This window comes from Numida meleagris, chromosome 5, assembly GCF_002078875.1.
Source record: "Numida meleagris isolate 19003 breed g44 Domestic line chromosome 5, NumMel1.0, whole genome shotgun sequence".
NCBI classification, from domain to species: Eukaryota; Metazoa; Chordata; class Aves; order Galliformes; family Numididae; genus Numida; species Numida meleagris.
This window is the reverse complement of record NC_034413.1, coordinates 46632156-46659744: the sequence shown is the minus strand read 5'-3', so window position 1 is coordinate 46659744 and position 27589 is coordinate 46632156. Positions and strand designations below refer to the sequence as shown.

The window sequence follows — 27589 nt, the reverse complement described above, 5'->3', positions numbered from 1 at the left end:
CCCTTGCATTTTAACATGAACAATTCTTATAAAATTAGTGCTGATATATTCCAAAAGGTGGTGATTTAAAAAGCCAGCACTTATTTTTCATGTTAGGAAAGAAGAAAGTACTAAGAGTGAGTGATACACTAAAATCAGCATAAGTAATGTTACAGTGCTACTCAATAGTCTCTGAGATAGATCCTCAATTGATGTGAACCAGAAATATCTTCTGGGGTTACCTCAGAGACATAGATGCCTAGATCATCATCACTAGAATGCTGTGTTCAAGTGTGTGAAGGCATGTACAGGATACAGAGTTACTGATGTTTTTCCCTGTGTATTTTCATCCAAAAAGGAGATACAGCTACTGGGAGATGCAGGTATATGTCTGCTTTGGGAATTCCTCCAAGAAGAATCAAATGCTATTGAAATTAAAACAAGTCACCGTCATCAGCATTTAGTGTGCTCTCCTGAATCAGGGCCAAGGTGTGTGGTGGCACCCAGCACAAACCAAGGCTGTGAAACTCTGCTTGGACTGCAGCTATCCCTTCCTCTAACTCTTGAAGGTCCATTTTGACAGCCACAGTTCTAATAGCATCTGGAACAATTTCAACAGCAGAGCATTGTATCAAATTCTAAGAAGTGAGTGTGTGCATGTGTTCAAGAGAAAGAAGGCTCAACGTGACCTGTGACTGAGCCCAGAAAACAGAACTTTGAAAGTCTGTAAAATCATACTTGGGCTATGAACTGGCACCCTCAGACATTTGTTTGTTCACCTTCCCTCTATTTTCTGTTGACAAAAAAAAAAAAATAAAGTTAGTTGCTAGACTACCCAAAACAAACCTTCAAGGCCATGATTTGAGGAGCTCTAGCAACCATGCTCCCAGGATGTCTGCAAAATGGAGAAGGAACAGAAATGCAAGGTTTCTGCAGCTCTGGGAGGGTACTGCTTTCTTTCTTAGCCTTCAAAACCATCCTGTGTGGAAATGCACTATGTACCAGGAAGCTGAAAGTGCACTCTCTCCACTGGAGGTGCTTTTGAGGGTTCCTGTGGAACATTGTCTTGGTTTTCCATTGCAGCCTCTTAGTGCGGAAAAGCGCTACTAAGAGTATCGAAAAGAAGTGTGAAAGATGCCGTCTTACATCCAAACAATAGTAAAGCAGTACTGATGGGCTCATATAGCATTAGACTCTACTTTGAGGACTGCTTCTGTCATTAAAATCAATGCAACTTAATTAAAGCAAATTATAGATAGATACATCTATAAATAAGATATTAAAGTGTGCTGCTGAATATGATAATTGCTGCATATTTAGCAATCAGCGTGTGTGTTCTGCTTTTGCCAGGAGGGATTTCTTTCAGTGGAATCAATGGAGCTTTATTAAAAACCAACCAAATTAGAGGGAGAAATGATGAGTGTTATAATAACGTAAAATCACTGTTTCAACTTTCATTGCAAAACCAGGAAAGCAAAATACATCCCTCTTTGTGTATGTAAGGAAAACATCGGGAAAATTCTTTTGAATTGTGAACACTGCTAGAATTTTTAATTTTTACCTTTTGATGCAAAACATAAAAATTCTGGATGGAGGAAAACATGTTTTCTGTGGAAATGCTGGAGGTCTTGAAGGGTGGGATAATTAGGATATCGTAGCAGCAAGCAATTAAGAAGACCCCTTGGATCAACTTCACCCATTTTGCATGGAATATGCGGTTCACTGCCTTGCATAACCCACCTCTGTTTTAACAGCTAAAGAAAATGTTAGTGAGTCGAATTGTCCTCTTAAATTCCACTGGCAGTCACTAGAGCCAGGCAGATTGTTGAAATGCAAAAAATAAAATGGGTGTATTTTGATTCTTCACCTGTGTGCGAAACATTGGGACTGGGGTGGGGAACAAATCCGCTTCTACCTCTCTGAGTTTTTCTTCAGTTTTCACTTAATTGAAAACAAAAACCAACTGTGTCTCAGCAGAGGGGAGACCTGGGGGTTAAAGGGCACATTCCGTTATACCATAGCTCTTTTTGGCATGCTGAATCTCAACCCATGTGATTAGAAACGCTCGCACACAAAAGAAGAGCTTTGAGAACAGAGGTCAAGCCAGCGTCTGAATCAAGTCCTTTAACAGATGATCACAAGGCTATTGAAAAATGTGCTAAGCTATCCGGCAGCATGATGTGCCATGTTTATACACAGACTTGCAGGCAAAAGGCAGAACTGGGTGGGATTTTCAAAGCGCTTGGGTGATGGAGGAGCTCATGCCTCACTCCGTAGGCTTCCTGGGCTGGATCATGTCTTGCAGTGCTCATAAGTCATATAAAACACAACAGTAGTATCATGCCATTTTTTATGGAGAACCACCATGCACAAGCTCACTGTCATTCATACCACAGAGGCTGTCCACCCCTGGATGCCTTGCTCCTCACAGAAGGTGCACAGGAGGCTGTCCTGTCCACTGCTGCTTTTAGCCTGGAATAGATACTCCAGGTGGAAACCAACATGAGGCAGATGAGAAGGAACAAAACGCAGCATCCCCCAGGCAAAAACATGGCCTCTCATACTTCTCTGCATAGTTTCCAAGGTAGTCTCAAGCTTTAGAATGAATTGCATCTTTTTCTGCTTATGTTTCTTTTCTGCAGCCCCAGCATTTTCCTGTAGGCAAATCCTCAGCTTATTTCAAGATACCTCCCTATAGGGGTACTCTACTTTTGCCATCCAGTGTACGCACAAATATTTGAATGACCTAAGACATTTCTTCTCTGGTTTGATCTACGTGTGCATGTTCACTTTTTTCTTTTTTCTGGGAACTTTTCCATGGGAGAATTAGCAGGTTTGTGATACTTGGTGTCCACTTATCACTTCCGTGTGTTACAAGACTCCTCTGAAGCATCCTGCAGTTACTGTGTTTGACAGAGGAACAGCTTCACTGATACCTGTACAACTTTTGTTCTGTTTTCTCATTTTCTTTACAGATGCTTTTTCTTTTGAGTAGGAATGGGAAATTAAGAAGCTAGAGATTTCTGTCTTGCAACAAGTGTAGACTGCATTTGTCCCAGAGATGAAGGAGCCCCCGGCCTGCTCCCCTGCTTCTCTCCCTGCCAGTCCCCTGCTGCTTCCTGTGGATTCAGACAGACAGTTTTGTGAATTGTTTGTTGTTGTTTTTTAGTACAGATAGCTTCTCCTTTTCTCAATATAGGCATGCTGCTGCTCTTTTAATTGCGCTGATGGGATGATGGCTGTTTCTGCGTTTATCTCTCCCCCATTATTTTTGCATATTCATGTTTTGCTTGTTAGTTATTTGAGGCCGCACTACACTAAGAGATGATTTCTCCAGAATGATGGCTTTTTTTTTTTTTTAAGTTGATGTAGTTAATTTAAAAATACAGATGTGTGTTTCCAATCATTCTTTCTGTCGTGCATTACTGTACATTTGTGAAACGCCGTTGCTATGCTCTCCCAGTGCTGCTGGGTGCTGATGGCAAGAGCTGAGCAATGCCCCTTCTGCCAGCTCCAGCGCCGTGCTGGCCGCTGCGTGCTCAGTATCCCTTTGGTCTGGGTGGGACTGCCAGGCTTTAACCCTTCTCCTAGCATTGTTGTTTCCTTCCCTAAGCATCTTACGATCACTAAATATGCACTTCAAACCTACGGCCCTGTCCTAGGCCAGCTGTGTGCTTCCTGTCTGGTGGGAGTGTGAACAAGCTGGAGTATTTTGATCTTGCTAATTAGTATCTTTAATGCCAATTTTTATCTTAATAAGTTGTGGAGACAGCAAGGAGAGCTGTTGCTTGGACTCAATCTAAAGCATAAATAACTTGGATGAGGAAGGTGCTTCTATTTTCACAACTTCTCTCTCATCAGGGTAGTATTTTATTTTAGGCACTGTTTTGCTCTCAGCTGAGCAATGCTATATTTTTACTGCTGCATGGACAGATGGGGGAAGGAAAGGAGAAGAAATGGCTGAGTCTTTAATTAGCGACAGAGAGCCAGAGCTTGCCTTTCCGGAGCGCTGGGGCTTTATATAAGATGGGGAGACTGAGCAGCTTGATGGAACCAAAAGCCCTGTATCCAGCACCAGGGGTTTCTATGGTAACTGGCTCCCAAATCATATATACAAACAAAGCTAGTGGGGGGATCTCCTTCTGGCTGGTCTGCAGGAAACCCATCAGAAGAGGGGTGTTTTCAAGCTGTAAAAAGGGATTGCAATGTAAATATTTTTTACTTTCTGAGGAGTGGTGTAAGTTTTGGGATCTCTGCTGAACATTGGCACAATTCTAAGTCTGTTTCTGCATGTTGGCTGCTGTTGTTCATGGTAGGTGTGAAAGTAATCACCGTGAAGCTTGTGCAGGGCTGTGGGTGCACAGTGAGTTACCTGGCACATCATTCCACTCATCAACATCTGGCTGCTGCATATAATTAATAACCTTGCTGCTGCCGCGCAGGTAGGCTGTATCCTATGTGGCTTTTGTGCCGAGCAAACTAAATTATGCATTTGGATTTTTCTCTCCTCATTCTTGATAAAAAGCAGAAATTAGGAGGTTCCTCTTTAACTTCTGTACCTGGTGAATTAAGGGAAATTATCAACCTGATCAAATTGGTAGTGTGAGAACAGCCAAAGTGGCCATGACTCAGCCTGTGTGCATCTGTCCATGTAAATCCTCTCTACATGTCACTTCTACTGGTGGAAAAAATGAATGAATGATCAATTTAGCCTGCTGCCCTCCTTTTGAAATGTAGAGCAATTACTGTTATTTTTCACTCACATGAAGTCAGGCACCGCTAACGTAGGGATCATTTCAAATCAGAGGTGGTTATTTCTTGTGGCCAGCAGTTTCACAAGGATTCCTTCCTGTTTTGATTCGGATAAAGGGGAGATAGCAAGAGGGCTGTGCTAAATAATCTTTTCCTTTACGAGTGTCTTAGATGCTCAGTGAGTGGTAAGGTGCATGGTGGTATTTGTCGAGCATAATTCCTGTGCTTTGCTAGGAGCTGGAAGGGATGATGCCTTTATTTGCATTGGACTTACGTAACGGGTACATAGTGGAGAGATTGTACACAAAATTACTGTGTGAAAGCAGATAAGACCTACTACACCTGAGTGCACTACCTGTCCCATTATAGCTTTTAAATCTCCTCAGTGAAAATGACTTATTGTGCATAAATTACAAGGCTAACAAAAATGTACTCTAACCTGTGGAACGTGCAGCACATGTTAATTTTTGTTTGTTTTTCTATAATCAGGCATTTGCAGAAAGCTTTGTGTGATTTATTCTTTTCTTTTTAATGAATTGTTAAAAATGTTTGAAAAGGCATTAAATCTTCCTTTCTGCCATTAATCTATAAAAGGGGAAGGGGATTTTAAATGGCCTCTTAGTATATTGCTTTATAAAACTGCTGATTCTAGCAGCGCCGGAATAGGAACACATACTAATGTAGGAAACACTGAATGCAGTCAGAGCCTCCTGCATTTATGGAGAAAAAGACTAATAGCTCCATTTTAACAAGGCTCTTAACACTTTGGGCCATCAGCAGGCATTGAGTGAGTGAAATTGGGAGAGCTCCTGTGTGCTAAAAGCATTGAAGTTCACCATTTTGTACTCCAGTTGGAGCCTTCCTGCTAGAATTGTGCTCTCCAGCCAAATCCAGTTGCCATCTTCAAAACAAACCAAGCACTGAGCTGGCATTTTAACTGAGTGCACTAATGCTTCACATCTGAAACGGCACCAGAGCGTGATAAATGCACGTAAGTCCCAGATGGATACTTAGATTTGCAGTGGTATTAGGGGAAGTTTCTGGATTTGTGTTAAGATTGAAAGCAATGCCTGTTTATATCGTGTTTTATACTTGAGAAAAGCACACACAGTAGAGGAAAACAGAGAACTTGATACTAAGATGCCTGCTTTGATTCAAGGAGTTACACTGCAGGAATCAGAAGCAGTATGCTTACTTAGATTAGCTCCTCATGTTATTGAATTCTAGGAAGAAAGCCAGTCAGGGAAGGGGAGACGGTATCCCAGCTAGCATGCAAACAAGGAGAAGTCTTGAAAATTGTACCTGTTCTAAACAGCTCTTTGATACAGAAGCCTTTCTTGTTAGTAGTGATAAGATTATGTATGGGATTGGGAGCTTCTTTGAGCCCCTGCCTTTCTTCTGTTGATTTTGGCATGTTGTAGCATCATATGTTCTCTGCTTATCGTTTTGAGATGCATTGTTAGTAGCTGGGGTGCATAATTGATCTTCATCTCTAATTACTCTCATCTCCACAGGTTCCTGGAAGAGGTCCAGACGGGAGCTCATACAATCTCCATTTTGATGGGATGGAAAGGCAGTATGCATCTTTACCCAGGTACAGTGCTAAGCCTTGTACCACACACTCTCTGATTCACCCTCCTTCCAGTGGGTAGGAAAATCATCCTAATGCCTGGCTCTTGTGTGAGACATTATATTGCAATTGCATCTTGTCACCTTTTGCTGCTGATTTATTGCCATCTTTATAACTGTCCCGATAATTTGAACTTTTAGTTTTAAAGAAGAAAGTTTCTCTCACTGAACATGTCAGCAAGAGCCATGATCCACTTGTGGACAACGTGACATTGAAGAAGCTGGCTCTGCAGCAGTTACAACAGGTCATAGCAGAGCATAACTAACGGAGTTTATAGTGATGAAATCCATCTGGTAATGATGGAGTACTGCTGTGGAAAGTCTCCACTGCAGCAACCACAGCTACTGAAGTCCCATGTTGCTGCAAAGTCCCACTGAGTAGCAGTCCTATTCCAGTAGAGCATTTCTGTGCCTAACTGAACCCTGTGGAAATAAGAACCAATCCTCTGAAGGCTTTTTCAATTTTTAATCTTTATCCAACTCAGTCAAGAGTAATTCTAGTCTGAAACCAGTGGGATATAACAAAAAGGAAGCATTTCACAGATTTCAGTCCCATTTCTATGGGATTTCTAATAGCACAGTGTAAGGTACAGCAAGCTAGAAAGAGGAGTGAGAGAACACTAGAGGAGAAAGTGGGAAGAAAGCAGAACTAGAAAATATTCTCCCTGTAGAATCAGAGGGCTGGAAAAATCCTTTAAGAGGTTGCACAGTCCAATTCTTGGACCTCCTAATAAGGTAATTTATAAAAACAACGCAAAAATATATATTTATAAGCATGAAGAGATTCTTAGTTGTGAAGTACTGCTGACATTTGGGAAATCAATAAGTAGCCTCTTTTTCTTCTTTTTTCTCCACTGGTCTATTCGCATTCATAGGAGTTACAGCAAAAGTTGGTTGATAAATATGTAATGCTGTGTTCAATTCGGCATGAAAATAAAAAGAATATCTTACTTTTGGAAACCCGTAGATAGACGCTTTTTCACAAAAAAAATTATTAGGCGTTTCTAGGCATTTTTAATATGTATGATTTCTAAACCAAAAATGTGTCAGTAGTCTAGTTACTGCCTTCAAACAGTATTTGTCAGCCTTTGTTTTGGAATTTCTCATGTGCACTTACTGGCTTTTCTAGCACTTTCATAGCTGTGTATGTTCTTACCATCCTGGTTAGAGAGACGTATTCTTTCATAGTCCTTCAAAACTCGCGTCTCCTATCACGTTGTAGCAGTGATTTTTGCAGGTTAGTTCTATGTAGTTTAATTATGTAGTCCTTTTTTTTTTTTTAAATCTACTTTAAACTTGTTGGTTACTTCCTTTTGAATTACAAGAATAAAATAGCAATTGATGCCCAGTGTAACTCTCTACAGCAATTTTTCACATCCCCATATCATATCTCCTTTTATTCAACTTTCCTTCCCATGAATCAGCTTTATGTTTGCAATCTTTAAGAACGGAAATTTCCCTGTGAAGTAACTTCCATCACCCCGAACTCTTTTCGTATCACCGATTTTTCTTTTGAGCTAGAATGCCCAGTAGTGTGCACAGTACTGCAGAAGCAGACACATACTTGCTTTATATAACAGCAAAGTATTCTGTGTAGTCCATCTGTTCCAGTCCTTTTGCACCCTCATTGTGTTCCCTCGGTGTATAGCTCACTGGGGCACCCTGCATTTTTTCAAAGTAGGTCTCTCTGAATCAGATTGTGAATCTCAGTGTTGTTCCCAAAACTTCCATTCAAAGGAAACATGCCTCTCTCAGCTCTTCCCAGCTCTTCTGACAGGTTTGAGCATTTAGCTGGCTGGGACTCACCATTTAGGAAGTCATCCAGACATTCAATAAGCTTTTGGAGATCAGTGTGAAAAGAATGTTGCTTCTCAGTGCCTAAGAAGATTATGCTGCAGTGAGATGGAATGTACATTGGATGGGTTATGTGTAGTGTCCAACCTGCAGGCTCGCACTGTCACACGTATGCCGTGTCACTTTCATGTGTCCAAGAGCATTTCCATCTGGACAGGAGCGAAGCTTTGGGATAGCCTGGCCTTGGATGTGCCTGCAGTCAAGCAATTGGCTGCTGTGTTTTATGATTACATTTTGTAAGTTTTGCAGTTTCACGTTACTGCAGTAATTAGGCCCTGACAGTCACAAATGACTGGATCACTACAATGAAGTCTACATCCAGAAGAAGTGGATGCAGTCTCATTGCCAGCCGCTAATGGAAATGAGTGATTTCTTTTTTTTTCATGGCTGAATGCCCAGGAGTATAGAGAAATCCAGGTAAAAGCCACCTATTTGCCAATCTATTCTCAGTGGAGCATCTTGAACACTGCTGTAATGGGCAGTACTGGGAGAAAGAGGGGGTGAAGGAGAAGGAAAGAAATAGGTGGGGCTACTGAGGTAGCATTTCCTCAAAGAACACTGTTCATCTCCCCAGTGTTTTCGTAGTTCATGATTTTCTTCTGTCCTCCTTCTCTTGTCCTGCCCTCATCTTGGTCAAACCACTGAGCTGTATTTGGTATGGAGGTGGCATATAATTCTCTATGAATTAAGCCAATTAAGTCCAGTTTAATAAAAAATATTTAAAGAGGATCAGATGGGGGCTGTAGATGCTGGGAAACAGTTCCTTACTTCAATACAGCATTGAGTCCAGGAGGCTCTGACCTTTGCCTACCTCTCTGGCATGGCACAACACAAGGAAGGAGAGGAAAGTGCTGAGGCTGCTTCTGATATCCGTGGAGGAGAGTGAGGAGGGAATCTGTGCCGCATCAGGAGGAAGTGGGACCTGCACAGTGAAACTGTTCTGCTTACCTGAAGCCAGCAGAAGCCATGCCAGCGTGTGGATGGACACAGACAAATCAAGGAAGAGAGCTTTCATTTTCCTCCCCACCGAGCAAGCAGGAAGGATCATCTGCCAAATAGCTTTATGAACATGCGGTGCCTGGAGGCACCACCCCATTCAGCGCAAAGGCACATGAAGGGGAAGACTGTCAGCAGCATCTGCACATATTTGCACTGGGTTGTAAAATCTCAGTGTTAAACAGCATTGCTGCTTTGCCCTTTTGTATTTCTCTGGCTTTCTCTGAAGCTGTTAATTTAAGCCTAGATATTATGGGCCAAATTCAGATGCTGTAAGTCTCTATTTACTGTATTTGAGGAATTCTGCTGTATTGCATGTGCTTGCCTTCTCAGTATATGCCACAGCAGATCCAGTGTCCCAGTCTCACTGAGCTCAGTGACACCCTTTTTGTCTTTGAATATAGGATCTGTTCCTGTGTAAGGTTACGTTTTTAATTAACAGCTGAAAACAGGAGGCAGCAGCCTTTGGAGGAAGGCTTTGTATGTGACAGGTTTAGTGAGCAGCCAGATGAGTTACCTAGTTAAGTTTCTAGCTAAAATAGTGCCAGTCTGTACACTTTGTTTGGAAATGTCTACAGAGGCTAACATCTGAATTGGATGATAAATGGCTGTGGCAGGAGAGTGGCAGGTCTTCAGCTCACACGGCATTGTGCTGTTCCATCTGTAGAAAAGAAGCAAAATGAGAAAGACAGAATGGAAGGCTTTGCAAGAGAGATACAGTTCTTTGCACTCGGTGCTTGCGTATTGCCCTGGGGCTAAGGCTAAGTAGTGCTGAATGGTTTTATTAAGCAATGTTAAATCCCCCCTGCTTAGGAGGAGAATAGCTTGATTCTTATACCCCTTAGCCTCCTCTTTTGAAAGAGAAGCATGAGAGGGGTGTGGAAGCCAGAAAAACATTAGTATTTCTTAAACTATTTTTAATGACAGTTTTCTTGGTGTAATCCAGAATATTTTCCTGCTCATAGTTTTATTTTTGAACTTGCTTGTTTGAAAGTCTGTCTTAATGTAAATCACAGGCTTGCCAATGGCAGCCTTGTTCGGAAGAATCTCATGTCTCCATACTTATTCTTTGCTGCGGTGATGGAAAAGCTGGCTGTGACAAAAAGCAGAGACTGTCAGACACTGAGATGGGACACTGCTGGCATGAGTGTAAATAGAAAGTTCAGCCATCTTTCTGGTAAGAAATGCTGATTCCAAAAGAAATCTAGTATTCCAGACTTTCTCTGGAATCCTCCTGTCACTGAAAAACATGCATTTTGTCAAGAAAAGGAGTGGGACTGCACTAAGAATATTACAAACTAATTACCAGAGCAAAAAAAATGAGTTCAGGCTGTCTAGATGACTTCAGCCCTATTGCTGTGGCTGGGAGGAGACCACTGAGCAAGCTAGCAATTGGCTCACAGGAATATCTGTCTTGAATGTAGCGTGCACCTTAAAATTGGGAAACTTGCAAGTCTACTAAGGAAATGGTTTTGCAGTACAGTGGCAGCCATGTAGTCTTGTCATGCTGGAAGTTTCTCTTCATATCAACCATGTAGCTTGCACTTCTTCGGGCAGTAGCTGGAAGAAGCACAACTGCCATTTCTAGATTTGAAGCCAGAAAGGACAACTTTAAACACCTTATCTGAGCCTTCCAAGATCCTCTACCTTTCTGCTTCAGATTAAATTTTGATTTTGATCCATCACATTACTTTTATAAATGTTATTAGATTAATTTAAATGTCCAATAGTGGAGAATTTGTCACACTCTTCAGAGGGTAATTATTTTACTGTTTTAGAAGTTGATTTCTTTTTTTCCTAAGTCTGAAATTGTCCAATTTCCTTTTCCAGATACCGTAAGTTTCTAATAGATTCTAAGAGCCAAGTGGTCTGCAAAATCCCTCTCCTTCGGCACTAGTATGCAGTGATTCTTTATGTTATCTTTTAACCTCCCTCTCAGTAAATTAAATAGTTGAACACTTAAGTCTTTCACTATAGAGCATGAAAACAGCATTGACTCAGGAGGCAGGATTCCCCAGACGGTCAAATTATGAGATAGCCTCCAGAGTCAAGTCAAAAAACATTTCCAACTGTTTGGATCAAAAGAAACATTTCTGTAACACCTATGTTGTGAAGAGATAATGATCTTCAAAGAGAAGGAATGGATTACTAAGCAAATTTCATTAGCTTTTTCTTGCAGTTGAGTGCTTTTGCCTTTATTTTACTAACTGAGTTTGTTTCAAAATGCACAATTTCTGCAATTTAATTGAATCTCAAAAAAAGTCATCTGAAAATGACTTGCCACAGATCACAAGAAGTTAATTCTCTATTAAATAAGTCATCATTCACTATTGTCTAGTAGAATCTGAAATTAATATACTGACATTACTTAAATATGTATAAAGTGTATTTGCCTAGTTAGCAAAAAGAAATCACAATTTTTAGTGCAGACTATAATTAGCTGCAAATCAACTTGTCAGAGCATTCCCAACCTATGGGAATTGACTAACCAAGGAGCACAGATGAAAAAGGAAGGCTTAAAATCAATAATTTGAATCAAGATTCCCTGCTTGTTGGATAAATCACAATTACGTTTTTTGCTTTAAATCCCTTTGATTTAACTACATCCACCTATGTTGCAAGAAGTCATCTTCTCATTTTAGATACTTAGTTTACTTTCTTCCTTGATATCAGAAAGTATGTTGCATTATATTCACTCAGCAGTGTGGTCCTGGTTACAGCTGAGGGACGTGACATTGTGGTTGCTTTTTGTTGTTGACGCATGTTCAGTTACAAGGATCATGCAGTGGCACAGTGCTTCTCCGTAATGGTGACAGTGCTGTCCTGCAGCACTGCTGCTCTTCTGCCAAGTTTTCTTCTAGGGACCTTCCTGGCGCTCAGCAACTTCTTAATAACTGTCTGCTCTCAACCTTCTATTGTTCCACTCTCCAGCTGACTTCATTACATGGCTCTACTCAGCTCCTTTTTATCTTTTTATAGCCCAAAGTCGTGCTTTGTGATAGGCAGAGGGTGACAATGCTGACGCAGACTGCAGGAATTGCAGGTGATAATAGTGCTGCCTTCTAGCACTGTTAAAACTATAGGATCATTCACCTGGTTCAACAGAGCACCTGCAGACTATTTTCATAAACACAGGTTGGGTTTTTTGTTATTTTTGTTTGGTTTTGCCAAAACTAAAATGGCAGCTGTATAACTTGCCAATAGAAATAATATTTTTTTCACCTGATAGAGCTGCACAGCTAAGACAACTTGATAATTTGAACTCTTAAGAAAAATTAAATAGGATTATAATTAAGAAGGGAGCAAAAAAGAATGATCCACCTGATTTCATCATCCTACTCCTATGAAACATAAGTAATATTCAAACAGTATATTCTACAGTGCACTTGATTATTAACTTTCTCTTCTGTTTTAGTCATCTAAGTCATATCAGTTACTCAGGGATATTTTTTAAATATGATTTTTATCTTGACAGCTGTATTTTCATTGAAAATGCAGCGAAGTCTTATCTGTCTGCATCTTCCAATGTAGTGATCTCATTATAAATGAAGTATGTGTATGGTTTTCATTGTTTTTTAAGTCCTGGCAGATGAATTTAGAATCAGTTTTAATGGAAATACTGGTCCTACTCAAGGACCTCCAAGATACGTTGCAATAAACCAGGCATGATGAAATGCAGGAAAGAAAAAAAAGAGTTCTTTCTTACATGCTAGAGCACAAGCTTGAGAACCAGCCTGCTTTGCTTATTAAAAGATTAGCTTAAATCCAATATCAAACAGTTTAGGATTTGCTTAACTAACTTTATTTAACTCTGCGAGGAAGTAAAACTGATTGCTATAGAAACTGGCCGACATCTGTGAGAGGTCAGGAAAGTCATTGCATTTCAAGAAGAACAGCGTCCAAGTCTGAAATGGGACACCTCGTTTGTGATAAATACACACAGCAGGAAGCTGGAAGTGCTCTGTTGCGTCTTACTATTACCTTTGTTTCAGTTGCTCCACCGCACTGTGCCGTGGTACTAATAACACCTCTGTGTCATATGTGATGTCTGAAGGGTTTTTTTGTGTGTGCGTGCTAAAACTTTTGGAGTTCATAAGTAATCTGTGCAAACCTTCTGCAGGGAGAGTCTTGGCATTAAAACCCAATGCAGGTAGGGCAGTGTCCATTCTATGCTGTAGATATAGTTAAAGCTCTTGTGTCTGAGGCAACCTAAATTTATCCAAGACTTGGCTGAAAGGAAGAAAGAATATTGTAAATAGGATCAGAAGTATAGGAATCTGTAAGTGGAATTAAGAAAGAAGGGGATGTAGTTGTTAGATATGAATACAGCTTTCTGATAAAGAAAGAAATATCAATTGAAACTAACTGGGTGCCTCTGTCCTAGCCAAATTGAGTCTTTATGCTGAAAAAGTATACTTTAGAAAGCCAGAAAGGTCAAGGTTCGTGACATCAAATCATGGATTGCGCCTGGCAGGCCACCTCTGTAATTTCCATGGGAATAACTAAAGAAAATTGAGCAAAGAAAACGTCTGCAACAACTGGGACATAGCTTGAAAAGAACACTAAAAGCCAGATGTCCCAGAAGAATACTTTGGAAGTGTAGGGGGAGGCAGACGGGGATGGGTTTTGTCAATTTTTCTAATAAGTCAGTCAACTCCTTGTAGCAAAGAGCCTTTTAATGCAATATGGAATAGTTTAGAAGTCAATTAATATTTTGAAACTAAACAACTAGCTTTTTTATTGCAAGGAGATATTAGCTGAAATAAGTAAAAATACTTCAGAATGTCACATTTACAAAAAACATGGATCTGGCATGGATTTTAGTGTATAAGCAGGCAGAAGGACCTCTCGCTAAAACTAGGAGCCCCAAATTCAGCTTAAAAATACAATAGTGGAGGAAAACGTTGCTTTTGAACAAAAGGACTTGAATTAATATTATAAAATTTGATGAAGTCATGGAGACATTGCCTCAGTAACAGAAAAGAAAGCTGTACTAGCTATGCTTCCAATGAGTAAAAGAACAAAACAGCTGTTCAGAACAAAAATTTGATGAAAGAAATAAGTGTCAGTAGAAAATGGTTAGGTTGAGATGAAGGGTCTGTGGAAAAAAAGATAACTGAATGCAAATTAAAAACAAGAAGATCAAATTAAAAAACAAAAACATATGTCCCATAGAATTCATCAACAAAGTAATGTGCTGAGTGAAACCTGGGGAATAAGGTGTGTGCTACAAAATGCAAATACATCCTCTGCATTGTCAGGATGGATATTGAAATTGCTTGGGAGAGCAGAATGAGAAACTCAGCTGGCTGCTGTATAGCTGTGGATATTTGAAATAAAAATGTTGCTGCTTGTGTTGGGCTGTAAGTTTGAACTGATCAAAAAGTTTGGGCTCGAGGATTCAGGTGAGGAAACAAGTTTTCATAAGAAAGTTCTTTGTAAAATAAGATAAGGCAACCCCCCTGTAGGCATTGCCTTTCTCTTCTGGAGGTGTAGCTGAAAAATGATTGCCAGCGAGCATGCTTTGGAAACAGCTGAGAGAGGAGAAATGTGGGAAGCTAACGGCACCGGGTGTAAGTGACTAGGGTATTTGAGGACATTAGATGAGGATTTTTTGAGTAAGCGTCCTGCATTTCTCTGACAGCATTGTGCACAGATGTCCTGCACGTTCCATCATAGCTCTGCAAGGTTCCTGTAAACAAACAGTGGGTATGCGATGGCACCCGTCATTCAGAAGCAGTCTGCAGGTAGTCCTCCGTAATCTGGCATATTCCATCGTCTTCCCAAAATCTTTGCAAAGCAGGTTCAGCAAAAGCAGGAAAGGTTAAAAAGAACAAGGAAGTTGCACTGTCATGATGACAAGATCTCAGTTTCTAATAGCAAGCCATTCAAAGCAAATCACTTAAAAGTATTCCTATGTGTGCATTTCTGAAAGAGGATAGACCATAAAGGAGGAAAGTGAATTGTATGTGAGCAGACTTAAATGAGTGCTGTAAGGTAATTATGGGCTACGAAATCTTAAGGACTGAAATACAGTTCTGGGTTCTTTTACAAACGCATGGGGAGGGGACATGGCCGTGAGCACTCAGTGCCACCCACGGAGAAATGAGAAGAAATGTGGGGAGGAGATCTGAGCCGTAGAGAAACTCAGGAACAGTGCTTTAAAACAGACCTGTGGCTGTTTATGGTTGTTACCCTCTGTGAAAACCTGCCTTGAGAGGAGAGAGCTTGTATATAGACAGGTGATTAAAGGAAAGAAGTACCTAATTTAGGATGAAGAGAATTGCTGAAGAAGCTAATAGTAAAAACAGTTGCTAGAGCAGCTGTTTAACACAGCACATTCAACTGGCAGCCAAACTGCTTCCATTTCATGAGTAGGTGACATACTTAATTTCTCAGCACAGAAGTCTCTTAAACACATATCAAGAGAATATTCTGAATTCCATGTTTTTTTATCCACTTTCTTTGCTCATATATTCACATAAAGCTTTTTATTTGCCCTTCTTCTCTGGCACTTCAGAAAGTCATGCTTTGGATATGTCGATCCAGGTTGAGTAACACCTTGTTCTGCAAGAAGTGCCATAGAAACTAGTATAAGCCTGATCCTGAACCATTGCAATCCATGGTTCTGTTCCTCTCAATTTCACTGAGCAGTAGCTTAGACTGAAATGCAGTCGGTGTTAGAGCATATTCCATCATTTCTTTGCTGTCTATGTCAGTTTGAGAGTAATTTGATAAGCTTTGGTGTTATTTCTTATACTTAATTGGCATCTTTGCTTTTTTCCTGTGAACTCTGCACACCAATGTTAGCAGTCAAAATCTCCGTATTTTGGAGATATTAGAAAAAGGAGCGTGTCTTTGCACACTATTTTCTTCTCCACCATGTTGTATCTTAGCACAGATGTAAGCAAAGTAGGACTTAAAAATGAATGTAATTCAAGGTCATTGGAGAATTGCAAGCATTCAGATCAGTAGCAGTTATGGTCCATTAACTTTGTAAAGAGCCAACATAGAGCTGAAACTCTTGTTTTACCCTGTTAGAGAAAATTAATTCCTGCTTTCTTAAGAATCTTCACTCTCATCTCTAGGCTTGGAAGAGATTGTATTGTTCTAGCATTTAATAGTTATGTAAATTAGCACTAATTTTGTCACTCAGCACCTGTACAGAATTTTCAACTAGAACAGTTCTTTAAAATATGGCATAAACAAAGCACAAGATGCACAGGGATACTGCTCTTTCATGAATGCTTATTTGGGAAAATCTATATAAACTACTTAAAGATGCTGGAAATGTGCCAGAAGTACACCAACCAAACTTTGTAGGCATGTGGTTGGTGTTGTATAGTACGTAGGCCACTCTTGTCCAAAAGGATTAATTTAAAGGTTAGAGCAGGTGGTGAGGTGAGGAGTCACGTAAACTGGAAACTGTTCCTCAAGTCACTATCTTCTCTCTGTGTGCAGTGTAATTGATATCTCATCCACTTGTAACAGCTGAAAAAACAAAGCAGAACATGCAAATGCATCGACTGTATAATGTACATGGTAAGGAAAAGGAGGCAAGAGTTAACTTTAATAGAAGGTGAATTATCTGCCATCTTTGTTCTACTCCAGATGTAATTCAGCAAGGAGATTGGATCTGTGTGTTAGATAGCCTGAGACAGCACCTTGGCAACTGGCAGCCAGTTCCAAGCAAGAAAGGAGAGAGGGCAGTAATGGTGTGAACGAAGCCCAGCCCAGGTTATCAAGTAAAACCCTAGGACACAAGGGTGCTTGGATTTTGAGTGGCTGAAGCTTTTCTTCACTTAAAGTAGAAAAAGAGCCTTTCTTTTCCAGGTGAAAAGAAGTACTCTGAGAGCAGTCTGTTGTAGATCATGACAAAATCTGGCAAGCAAAACCAATCTCAGCAAGATTTCACAGTTGAAAATCCATGTGAATGGCTTTTTGCTTCGATCTGGGTGTTAGCGTGCTGTTGTACATACCCGTGTGCCACCAGGTTTTGGTCCCTCACTTAGCATTTGTATTATGAATTTTGAATCAGTCTGCAATGCTGTGCTTTGAAGAAAAGAAACATTTATTTCCTGAGAACAGAGCAGTCTTTAGTACAAAAAGGATGCATTTTTAGAAAACCATTTTTATTGTCATGTTCTTCCTTTCATTTTGTTTTCTTAGGGAGGTCATTGCAGTGTGCTCTTGAACTGAAATCAGCCACCCAAAACAGTAGCTGCTACAAAAGGAATAGAAGAAAGGGCATACTAACAGTCTTTCTTCCAAAGACCCATAACAGCAAACATGCTTTACATTCAGCAATTAGAGATTTCCGAAATGATCTGAAAGCTTTAAGGACAGTTCTCCCTAACTCTGTGCTGGGAGCCCTCTGATTAGCATTTTAGAGTTCTCCAGAGGCACTGGGGTTTCTCAGTGACTGAGGAATTAGGCTGAATGTGAGCACATTTCAGTAAGGAGCCCCGTGCAGCTCGGCGTGCCGCACCCCTCTAGCCCAGCATGGGTATGCCTGTGCTGTGAGCTGTGCTGCGCTGACCAAGCGGCTGCCTCTGCACCACAGCACAGAGTGGCACGGCAGAGCGGCTGGGAACGAAAGTGGATTTCAGAAGGAAAAAAAAAAAAAAGCGAATTCAATTAGTCAGTTGAAATTGAGTTGGGCTTTACAACTTGGATTTTTAGGCCCAGATCCATCAGAGCACTTAAGAACCTGCTTTAACGTGAACACATTTTGCTTTTCAATAACAAGCATTTGCCTAGCTATCAGAGGCCTCCAGGAAACCTGGACTTAAATGTGCATTGTGAAGCAGGGGAAGGATGGGAGACAGTCAGGGATACTTAAATAAATTTTGTTTTTTCCCTCCCTGAGCCTTCTGTGGTTTAAATAATGCCTTCCTAATGTTACCTTAATGTGCTGGCTTTTGTTAAATATCCTGTATATAATATCGATAAAGGTCATTTAATGAGTAATTTGACTTTTTCTCTGAAGAGACTTGTTACTGATCTTAACTTGGAATCTCTTTAGTATTGTTGAAGGGAATAACAACCTTAATGTCATTTTAGTTTGATTTCTTTGTGTGAAGGGCTGACAGCTCTCCCTTCTCTCCCGTCACCAAACATCTAAAGAAGGCTCTGTTACTGAGAGATTACTGCGCTGGTCCTTGGTCCTGCAGAGATTTCATCAGAAGCGTTTCGTTTTTAGTGGACAATGGAAAACGTTCAGCTGTCTGTTATTACACTTCTTTGTACACAGTCTAAATATATAAATGGAAATTATAATTACGTCTGTAATGCTGGGTCCCAGCTGAAATCACTCTAATCCCAACCTGGGGGAAAAAATCCATACGGAACCCTTAACCCCAGTCTTTTCCTCCTTAGGCATTTCATCTTCAGTTGTACTAGTACATTCCACAAGTTGTATAAGTTTGTCAAGGAACTGTAGCGTACAGAGACCATTTTGCATCATTAGAAAGGTACTGCTGCTTTCTGCTTTTCTTAGAAGCTGGAATGTTCTTCCTGAGCATTGTGTTATATTGCACCCGCTTCACGTGATACAAAATTCCTCCCCTTTACTTTTTGATCATTAAAAAAGAGGGACATTTTAAAGACTGCAAAGTTCCTTTAAAGAAAATTCCATTTTACTGGAATTTGAATTTCACATGTGTTTGTCAAAGAGGAACCCAAGTCAGCATTGTGGGTTTAATGCTGAGGTTTGGAAAAGACATTCTCAGCTCACCACAGGACCCTCTCTCCTACATTGTGCTTTTGGGATATGGGATTCAAATAGAGATCTGTCAAGGTTAAATAGAAGATTTGTTATTGTTTTTTTTCATATCACCATCTGTGAGTACCTACCCGCCATGAAGTGTTTTGTGCTTCTGAAACCTACACCTTTCTGCAAACCTGGACTAAACACCTATAGTTGTTTTGAGTGAGTTTTGGGGGGGAGGGGCCGCTGGTCTGCTTTAAGGCCTGCACAATCTATTAATTGTCCACTAATTGCAGCTTTGTCCAAAGCACCTGCTTCTGGTAGCACTTGCAGGATGCTGCAGTGGAGGGCACACTCTGCTACCATGCCCCACTTGTCAAGTTAGTAATCGTAGATGTTACATCCATGTACGTGGTGGGCTATTTCTCTAGCAGAATGCCTTGTTTCTTAGTAATTGCATATAATTACCTCTCTCCAGATCGTGAGCACTCAGAAAGTGGGAAATAAAATAATTGTGTTGGCCTTTCTTTTATCTGGATACTTAAAAGAGAGAATCTAAAAGGAATGTTTCCATGAGGAGTGAGGCATCTCAGCAACCCGCGTCCAGCACTCAGCTATTTCTTTGCTATCCAGGGCTTTCAGGCCTTAACTTCCTGACTTCATTCCAGGATACAGATGTCTCATTCTCTCCCTGCCCTCTCCTCCCCCTTCAGATACCATTTTCCTATCTAAGAGCCTAATCCAAAGCTCACTGAAATGCTTCCATTGACACCCGGAGGCTTTGGCTGAGCCTGGATGAGGCTGGGGCACCAAGTTCTGCACAGCATTGTGTTATCCCCTCTTCTGTCTGCTATCTGGGCAGGGCACAGACCACTTTCCACCTTTCCTTCCTCCTGCAAAGTGTGCTGATGTTTTTTTTATGAACATGCCACTTCAAATCTATCACATCACACAGTCTGAAAATAGTTAGAATTATATTGTAGTAGTGACCTTTATTGTTCATTAGTGAATCAGCAGCCTAGCTCACTGTGGCTTTAAATGAGCTATATAAATTGGTTGTTATTTTCGATGATGATTCCCTTGATTTGAACATACCCGAGCAAAGATAATTGTTTGATTGATTCATCATGTAAAAGATTTGTTTCAAGTTAGAGGGTATTTTTATTTAATTTAAAAGAAATTTCCAGGCAAATTGAGACATGCTGTCTTTAGGCATGTCTGGAATCTTTGCCAGGTTCTTACCAGGCTCAAATAGGGAGGTGCCACTTCTCTTTTATTCTCTGATGCCGCACAGTAGCTTTGCTAGGTGAGCAGGAAGAGGTGCCTGGGAGTGTCTCTCTGGCTGTGGGGGTGTCATCGTCATCTGAATTGAAGCTGTTGATAGAAAACCAAAGCGAACACCTTTATAGTGGCTCGCTCCTGTCTTCCAATGGCTGTGCTGTCACCTTTGTGAGGTATCACTAATTCCCAGCTATTGGCATCGAGTTCCCATTGCTCAGAGAGGCAGTGTTGCAGTGCATGTTTAAAGCCTGTTTTTTCTGTCCTCTGCAGTGTGCTCCCTCTTCCAGCTTCATCATCCTGATATCTTCTGTCCTAGGTACATGACTAAGCTGATAGAACTGGTGCCAGAGGCTGTGGTTGCTCTCTCCAGGAGGCTGCTGTGCTCCAAGAACTTTACTGTTGCAAATCTTATTTTGTCATCTGGCATGCGGTATGGTTTGCAGATGGCACAGAAGAAATTTGTTTGGAAGTTGCTTATCTCCTCTATTGCAAGTGTTGGGCCTACATAAATCTGGTATATTGAAGATTGCACCAGTTTGCAAAGAGCGAAGGATGCGGCACCCAGGAACCATGCAAATAAGTCCTGCTGAGTGCGTGATGCTGCCTCAGACGGGAGCACATGGAAAAAATCACACAAGTATGCTGATCTCCTGTTATCTTTCCTCTTTGATAGCATTGCCAGGACTTTTGATGCTGGAGAGGAAAGCAAAGAAGAGAAGAGTTGCCAGGCCAGGAGAGTAGGACACAGCTGGTATTGTTGGATGGGAGAGTATGCAGAAGGAACTACAGGGAAGGAAGGGGAAGGAGCAGTTACAGCGATGTATTTGGTAGCAGTGCCATGTGTGCATCTCATCTACACGTAGCTACTCTGCAGGGCGTGCTGAGAGGGTGGTTGGGGAACCAAGCAGACTCACGGCTGGGTCTCACTTCTCTGCTTCTGCTGCTGGGATCTGATGTGCCAACCCCTCCTAATCTGAACAAGTCAACAGTCCAGCCCAGGCTGCCATCTCAGAGAATGGCAAGGGCTTTGTAAATAGAGGAAACAATTGAATGATAAGTTCACACTTCAGCACGCTGCTTAACAACCTGATAACAGTTAATTACATACAGTATTTTTAAATGCAACAACAGGCAGGTAACTCATGCAGAGATGGAGCACAGACACTGGGCCTCACTACTGAAGGTTAACCTCTTACTGCCCACATCCCTAAAGAGGCCTGCAGCCTGCAGCTCCCACATCTCACCAGCTATGAACATTCACTGGCCAGCAGTGGCTCAGGGACATCCCCAGGACATTTCCTCAGCAACAGGTGAGCACAGAGCTGGAGCAAGCTGCTCTCAGCCCACAGCACTGGCACTGGCAGAGCCCCTCTTTGAGTAACCTGTGCCCTGGTGGGCAGGGAGTGCAGGGTGGTAAAACACAGGATGTCTCCACCATGGCAGCAGGTAGTGTGTGTCCAGTCAGCAGTTGCTGTGCTGGCTGCAGCTGCACTGATGTTAGTGTAACAGTAGAAGCTCTTAAGGAAGAAGCCAGCATAAACACAGCTGGAAGGGGCTGCAGTCGCAGGGCGCTCGTGGCCGTCTGCGTGTCTCGGCAGCTGCAGGCAGTGCTACTGCTCTCTGGGCACCGGGTGGGACGTTTCCGTCTCTCCTGGCCCTGTGGGATTCGGGGGTTTGACCCTTATTATTTAAAGCTCAACTTCGGGACGTCTGCTGTCAGAGCGCCTGCAAAGTTTGTGACTTAATGCAAGTCTAATTAACTGATTTGCCTATCCAAACCTGGAGATTTACACACTTTGGTAGAGGCAGCTGTAAAGTTCTAACTTCAGCTGTTTATCATGCCCTGAGCCTTTAAATCTCAATTATTAAAGGTGGTGTTTAATGGCTGGCTGGAAAAGGGGTGGTTACCAGAGTGTTAATGGAGTGCTGCGAGCCAGGAAATCTATAATCTAATGCCTGTATAGAAATGAATGGCTCTAACAAAAGGGAATATAAGGGAAGGGGGGTGGGGAGGCTGTATTTACAGGCTGCATGTGCTGTTTAGGAGCAAATCAATACGTGAGCAGTAGGGGAACAATGGGGATTGAAATACTGCCTGAAGAAACCAATAAGAGCTGCTTGTTTTTGAGGTCCCCCTTTCCCCCCAAAAGCAGGATCATTCTTCTTGGATGTCAACCTTTGCCTTACTGCGAAGCAGAAAGAAAGGAATGGCATATCCCAGCGAGTTTCAACAGAATGTCTGGACCTAGAAACAAAATGAAACAGAGGGAAAAATAACTAGCTACAGTCGGTTTCAAAAATCATTTCCTTTTTTTTATTGAAGCATGATTTTACTACCCAGTTTGTGCCATCGGAGGCAGAATTGACAGCCATGCTTCATCATGGCAATGGGAGAAAACGCTGCAAGGAATGCTTTAATTTGAATGAGAGATGCTTTAAAAAAAGGGAGAAGAAAAAGCCTGAATGCTTGGTAATAACATTAATAACCAGTTCTTATGGGTTTTTACTAGCCCACTAAAGATCAGGCAGCGTGTTAAGATCCCAGCAGCTGAACAGTAAAGCCCCAGACCAAGGTTGTTATTACTTAGGAAGATTCTTTTAATGACTTTTGTTATTTGTTGAAAATCATTTTAACAGCGCAGCTGAATGATCACCATGCTTTTAAATTCATTCGAAGTGAAAAATGAGAACAGGATAGAATTTGGTTTTATGTGTCTTTGAATGCACTTTACAAAATGGCCCGGGTAGCAGCAGTCAGCAACAGGATTGGCTTCCTTGTGAAGGGGCTCTCCTGGAGCCTGGGTGGTGTGTTTGTTTCTTTCTGAAGAGGAATTTTGACTGTGGCAACAAAATTGCTTTTAAATCAAATGAAAATCTCCTAAGCTACCACGTAACCTTTTATATTTACCCTGATAGCCTCCAAAAAAGCAGAGCTCTGCAGTAGAGTTTAGGGCAACGTGAAGAGGTCTAGGTTGTGTTTGGGCTCTTGTGCTGCTGTGCTGAGCTAGTGGAGGAGTCTCACCGCTCAGGGTATCACTCCCTTCCCATTGGTTGTCTGCTTTTTTGGGACAGTAGCTCTTCTCATGGCTCTTGTCATGGCAGGGTTAGCAGGCCCCCACATCCACTGGAGCTGTTGTACAGTAACACAGCATAAATATACCATAAGAGAGACTTCATTTGAGCATTTCACCCTGGTGTTGGCAGTTCTGCACCTGTTTGGTGCTTCTTTGTATTAGATTGTCTGCACCAAAATTCAGAACATCTGAGAAACCTAAAGCATTTGCTTCTCTTGCTGGCTTAAGACACATATGCCCTTTAAAAAGCTTTCCCCCTTCCATTATACCTTGGTCTGCATCATTTCAGAAATGCAGCACGAGATACCAAAGGCCAAGAACTATTTTAGTTGGTAGCAAGAACTTTTGGCCTCTGCTGATCTGCAAAACAAAAGACCTGAGGGATCAAAATCTCACCCAGGTCTCTCCCCAACAGAGCATGGGGGTTCCTGAGCAACAAGCATGACTGCTTAGCATTGAGGGTAGGTTACCAATGCCAAGAGGTTAATGACTCACACAGTATTATGTTGTGTTGAACAATGAGTAACATATGAAATCAGACATGTTGTAATGACTTGCTACTTAAAGTACCAATCTCCTAAAGATCCCCTTAAGCTTGAAGAGGTCACAGAATAGCAGTGTCTTGCTCAATAGGTGCTGCTTTATTTTATACCTCCCGATAGAAGAGATGTGCCATGCGTGAGAGCATACAAACAAAAGAAGTGGTGTATTGAGTAGGAAGGATTATTGGACTATTTGTTTTGAATGCTTATTGGGCATTTATAGAGCACCAGCTAGAGTATTTTGGTTTTGTTGTTGTTGATTTGAGTTCTTTAATCCTGATTATCACGGTTCCTGTATTTGTAGGTTGGATTTAGGGAGGGAAAGAAGGGAGAGCTTTGCCTGCAGGATGGGATTCTCAGAATCTGGTCACATCTTCTGTGGAAAATAAACTAATGCTGGAGCAAAGGAGCAACATGGCTTTGTTAGTGATGGGAGGGGGGGTTGATTAAATGGCAGTCTAATCTGTGATGTTAACCAAACTATGGCACAGTCTGCTCCCTTAGGGATTCAGAACAGTTTTCTTGTGTGCAAAATAAACTGTTCATGCCGCCATAAGAAACTTTAGTAATTGTACAATGAAGTACAAAACCTGTCACACTACTGTTTCCCTATCTTACAGTTGTTTCTGCAGTCTACTCATCTGTATGGAAAGCTGGCATCTCACTACGCTTTGTGCTTGGTCCCGAATATAAAGAGTGGAACATCTGTATAGCTCTGATTCCTAGTAACTGCCCAGGGAGCTGCTGGGTCCAACACCTCTCAGAATCTGGCCCTCAGCAAATAAGAAAGGAGTCTGTTCTCCAGTCTCTTCAGGGCTAGACTTCAAGTGGAGTAATACAAACATGTCTGTACACTTGCATTCCAGGACTGTGGTGCTTTTGCTGCTTGTTTCTAAATATTCAAAGCCACAGTATTGTAGAGAGATATGAGCAGTGCACGTAAGTTCTTATGTTCAAGCCAGTCAATACCACTGTTAAACTTTGCAAAATCTGTGCAGACAAGGGTAGAGAATCGGGCTGGCATTGCATCTGAAATGTGCTTTTACTTGAATTTCAAACAAACTTATATGGATCTGTTCTTCTCCAAATCCAAAACAAATACAATTTCTTTAAAAAGGAGAGAATTTTCTGCTCTTTTTTTCTCCCAGTAATGCAGGTCATGAAATGATCATTATTTTTATGGGACTGCAAAGCCTATAGAAGTCAAAGCTATGTAACATACATTGCAGAGCGTTCTGCTAATCCTGTCCAACCGCAGTCGTGCCTGGCCCAGGGATGAGGGTCTGGTAACTGGAAACCCGACACTGAAGGAATTCCAAACACAGTCCTCAAACTAAAAACAGCTCTCTCCGCATGGCATGTGCTACATGAGAGCCAGGGATTGTATTCGTTTATGTTATCTGATTTTTTAGCCTTGCGTTGTTGATAAAAGAACAGGAGAAGAAAGTACCTCCACCAGCTCAGCCCATAAATAATCTGTGTGTGGTGTGTTTGAGGTTAGCATGGCAGTGCTAGGCATCTACCTTCTACTGAGAGGAGCAAGCCTCTCTCGCAGACAGCAGCCACAGAGCACTTCCTTCTGCTGCAGATTCTTCCCAGCACTGAGATACCAAATTTGATTTCCTGTGGCTTTTTAAATGCAAAATCCATCATCGGCTATGGGAAATATTGGTCTGAAGCAGCAAAGAATATTTGTTATAGGAGTATATCGCCTATTAAGATGTAGAGAGAGACTTCAGTGAAGCTCAGAATCATGCCGCGATTTTTTTGCAACCTGCGGTGATTCTTTATATTTCCTTTAGTTATATGCATACTGAATATTAAGCAACAGGACTTCTCAGTGCCACAAGCAGCACTGCAGCTTCTTTAATGCTGTATCTGGAGAGAAAGGAGGACTGCATGGTCTTTCCAGTCGGTTGTTTTTAGCATACATTGAGAAGAGCTCTTGATACTGTAAGATTGTTTATCTGCATAATTTACTTCTTACATCTACTCCTTTTTTCTTTAGAAGTAGATCCTCCTGGCTGAGAACAAACAGCATGCAATCATGATGCATACAATAGAGTTCTTCAGTGAGAATCTGGACACAGATAGGACCTTGTTGCTTTCTGCTGTTCTTTAATCACAGCCTGAGCTGTGAAGCCATCACCCAGAGTCTCTGTATGTCTTGCTTAGACATGAAAGAGATTGCAGCCAAATGTGGGCTTTCCGTTTGCCACTTAGTCTGTGGCTCTCTTTGAAGTTTATTTCGAGGAGTACTCCCTGACAAAGTAAGAAGGCAGTTTTTCATGTGAGATTATATCCCTTGCAAAATATTCCTTCAGCAGCTAAACGGAGGCAGTGATGTAAGAAGGGAGCATTCCCTTCCTTGCTTTTTACCAGGTACTAAGAGTGTGACCTCTGTGATTCTCCCTATAGAACAGAGGCAAGAAAAACTCTTTTGTCATGATGAAATCCAAACCCCCGACATGATGGGGCACAGCATGAACAGCCAGATTGTCTTTTTGCTTTCCTTTGCTTTGAGATAACCCAAGCATGTGTCTTTGTGGCTTATGTTAAAGGTGACCTGCAAATGGGGGTTAACGTTGAAACACAGTAAACCTGAAATGAAATGTGCTTTTTTTTTCCTTGTTTTTTTTTTTTTTTTTTTTTTTAACATTAGGTATTTAGGCCAATCTACTCGGTGAGACTCTTGGCACCTGAAGTATTACTGAAATGGGTTCTTCAAAAAAATGGAGCTGCAGAAAGCAAAAGCTGGTTTAGTTATTTTTTTTTAAACCTACAGATACCCATTTGACTTCAGTGACTAAATAACATTTTGAGTAAAAGAAGCCCCTCTTATGTATTCTAAATCCTTTCATTCTGTTTTTAATAATCCCAGAGGCTCTCAAAAATTCTGCAGCAAAGCCAGAATATATTAGATCTTACATTCTTTGTGCTTGGAAGGTAAATAAAGCGGAGATAGAAAAACAAACTACTTCAGACATTACTTGTCATAGAGAAAATAACAATGAGTACTGTTAATTGAACATCATCACAAGTTACCTGAGTTACTTGGACAAAGCTGCTTTGTGCTCTTAGCGCTCAAAATGGATCGCAGCGCTTACCTGGTCAAGTACGTGGAAGATAAACCAATAGAGCTGCTAACCAGCACGTGAAACGATATGGCCAAACATGTTTGCAGCTACCTGCTTGTGTGATCTGTGTTTCTGCTTCACAAGGTGAGATTTCACTTCCTTGTGATAAAATGAACATTGTAAGGGGCACCTTGCCCATGTCATAGGGAATGTATTTCCCACTAGTTTTGCTCCTTTCTTGAAGCTGGTGCTTCTGCCTGCCTGCCTTCCTCTGTTTCCTCTGCCTAGCCTCTGCTTTTAGCTAGACCCTTTTAGCTGGCTGAAGCAACTTCCACTGAAGGGCAACGGAACTGAACTATCAGCAAGAACACTTTCTGAGCTTTGAGATCAGTTCCTTCCCAGGTTGTTGTCTCAGCTTCCCTGCCTTCTGCCTGCCATTAATTTCACTGGACCCACAGGTCAAACAACTGGCCAAAAATCTGGGAAGCAGCTGACAGTCAGAGCAGCTCCTACTCAGCATGTCCTGTCAGAGGGCACACTCCGGGCCTGGTCCTTTTGAGTGGCTGGACCTGCTTGACCCAATTTGTGGATTTTTTGATCACTCCCCTGGGTCCCTGATTTTCCACTTGAGATTATTGATTTGACCCCCAAACTGTGGGTCACTTGGGAGGTGTGATCCAGCCCTGTGAACTCTGA

At 41.5% G+C, this 27589-nt stretch overlaps 1 protein-coding gene across 1 annotated transcript in view; it reads left to right on the top strand.

Annotated features, from left to right (window-relative positions):
* PARD3B (par-3 family cell polarity regulator beta) overlaps positions 1 to 27589 on the top strand; it is a 374909-nt gene that overhangs the window by 339189 nt on the left and 8131 nt on the right. Inside the window, exon 22 of the mRNA XM_021398013.1 lies at positions 6246 to 6325. Within this exon, the coding sequence (XP_021253688.1) occupies positions 6246 to 6325 (80 nt within the window). The remainder of the gene's footprint in view (positions 1 to 6245; positions 6326 to 27589) is intronic.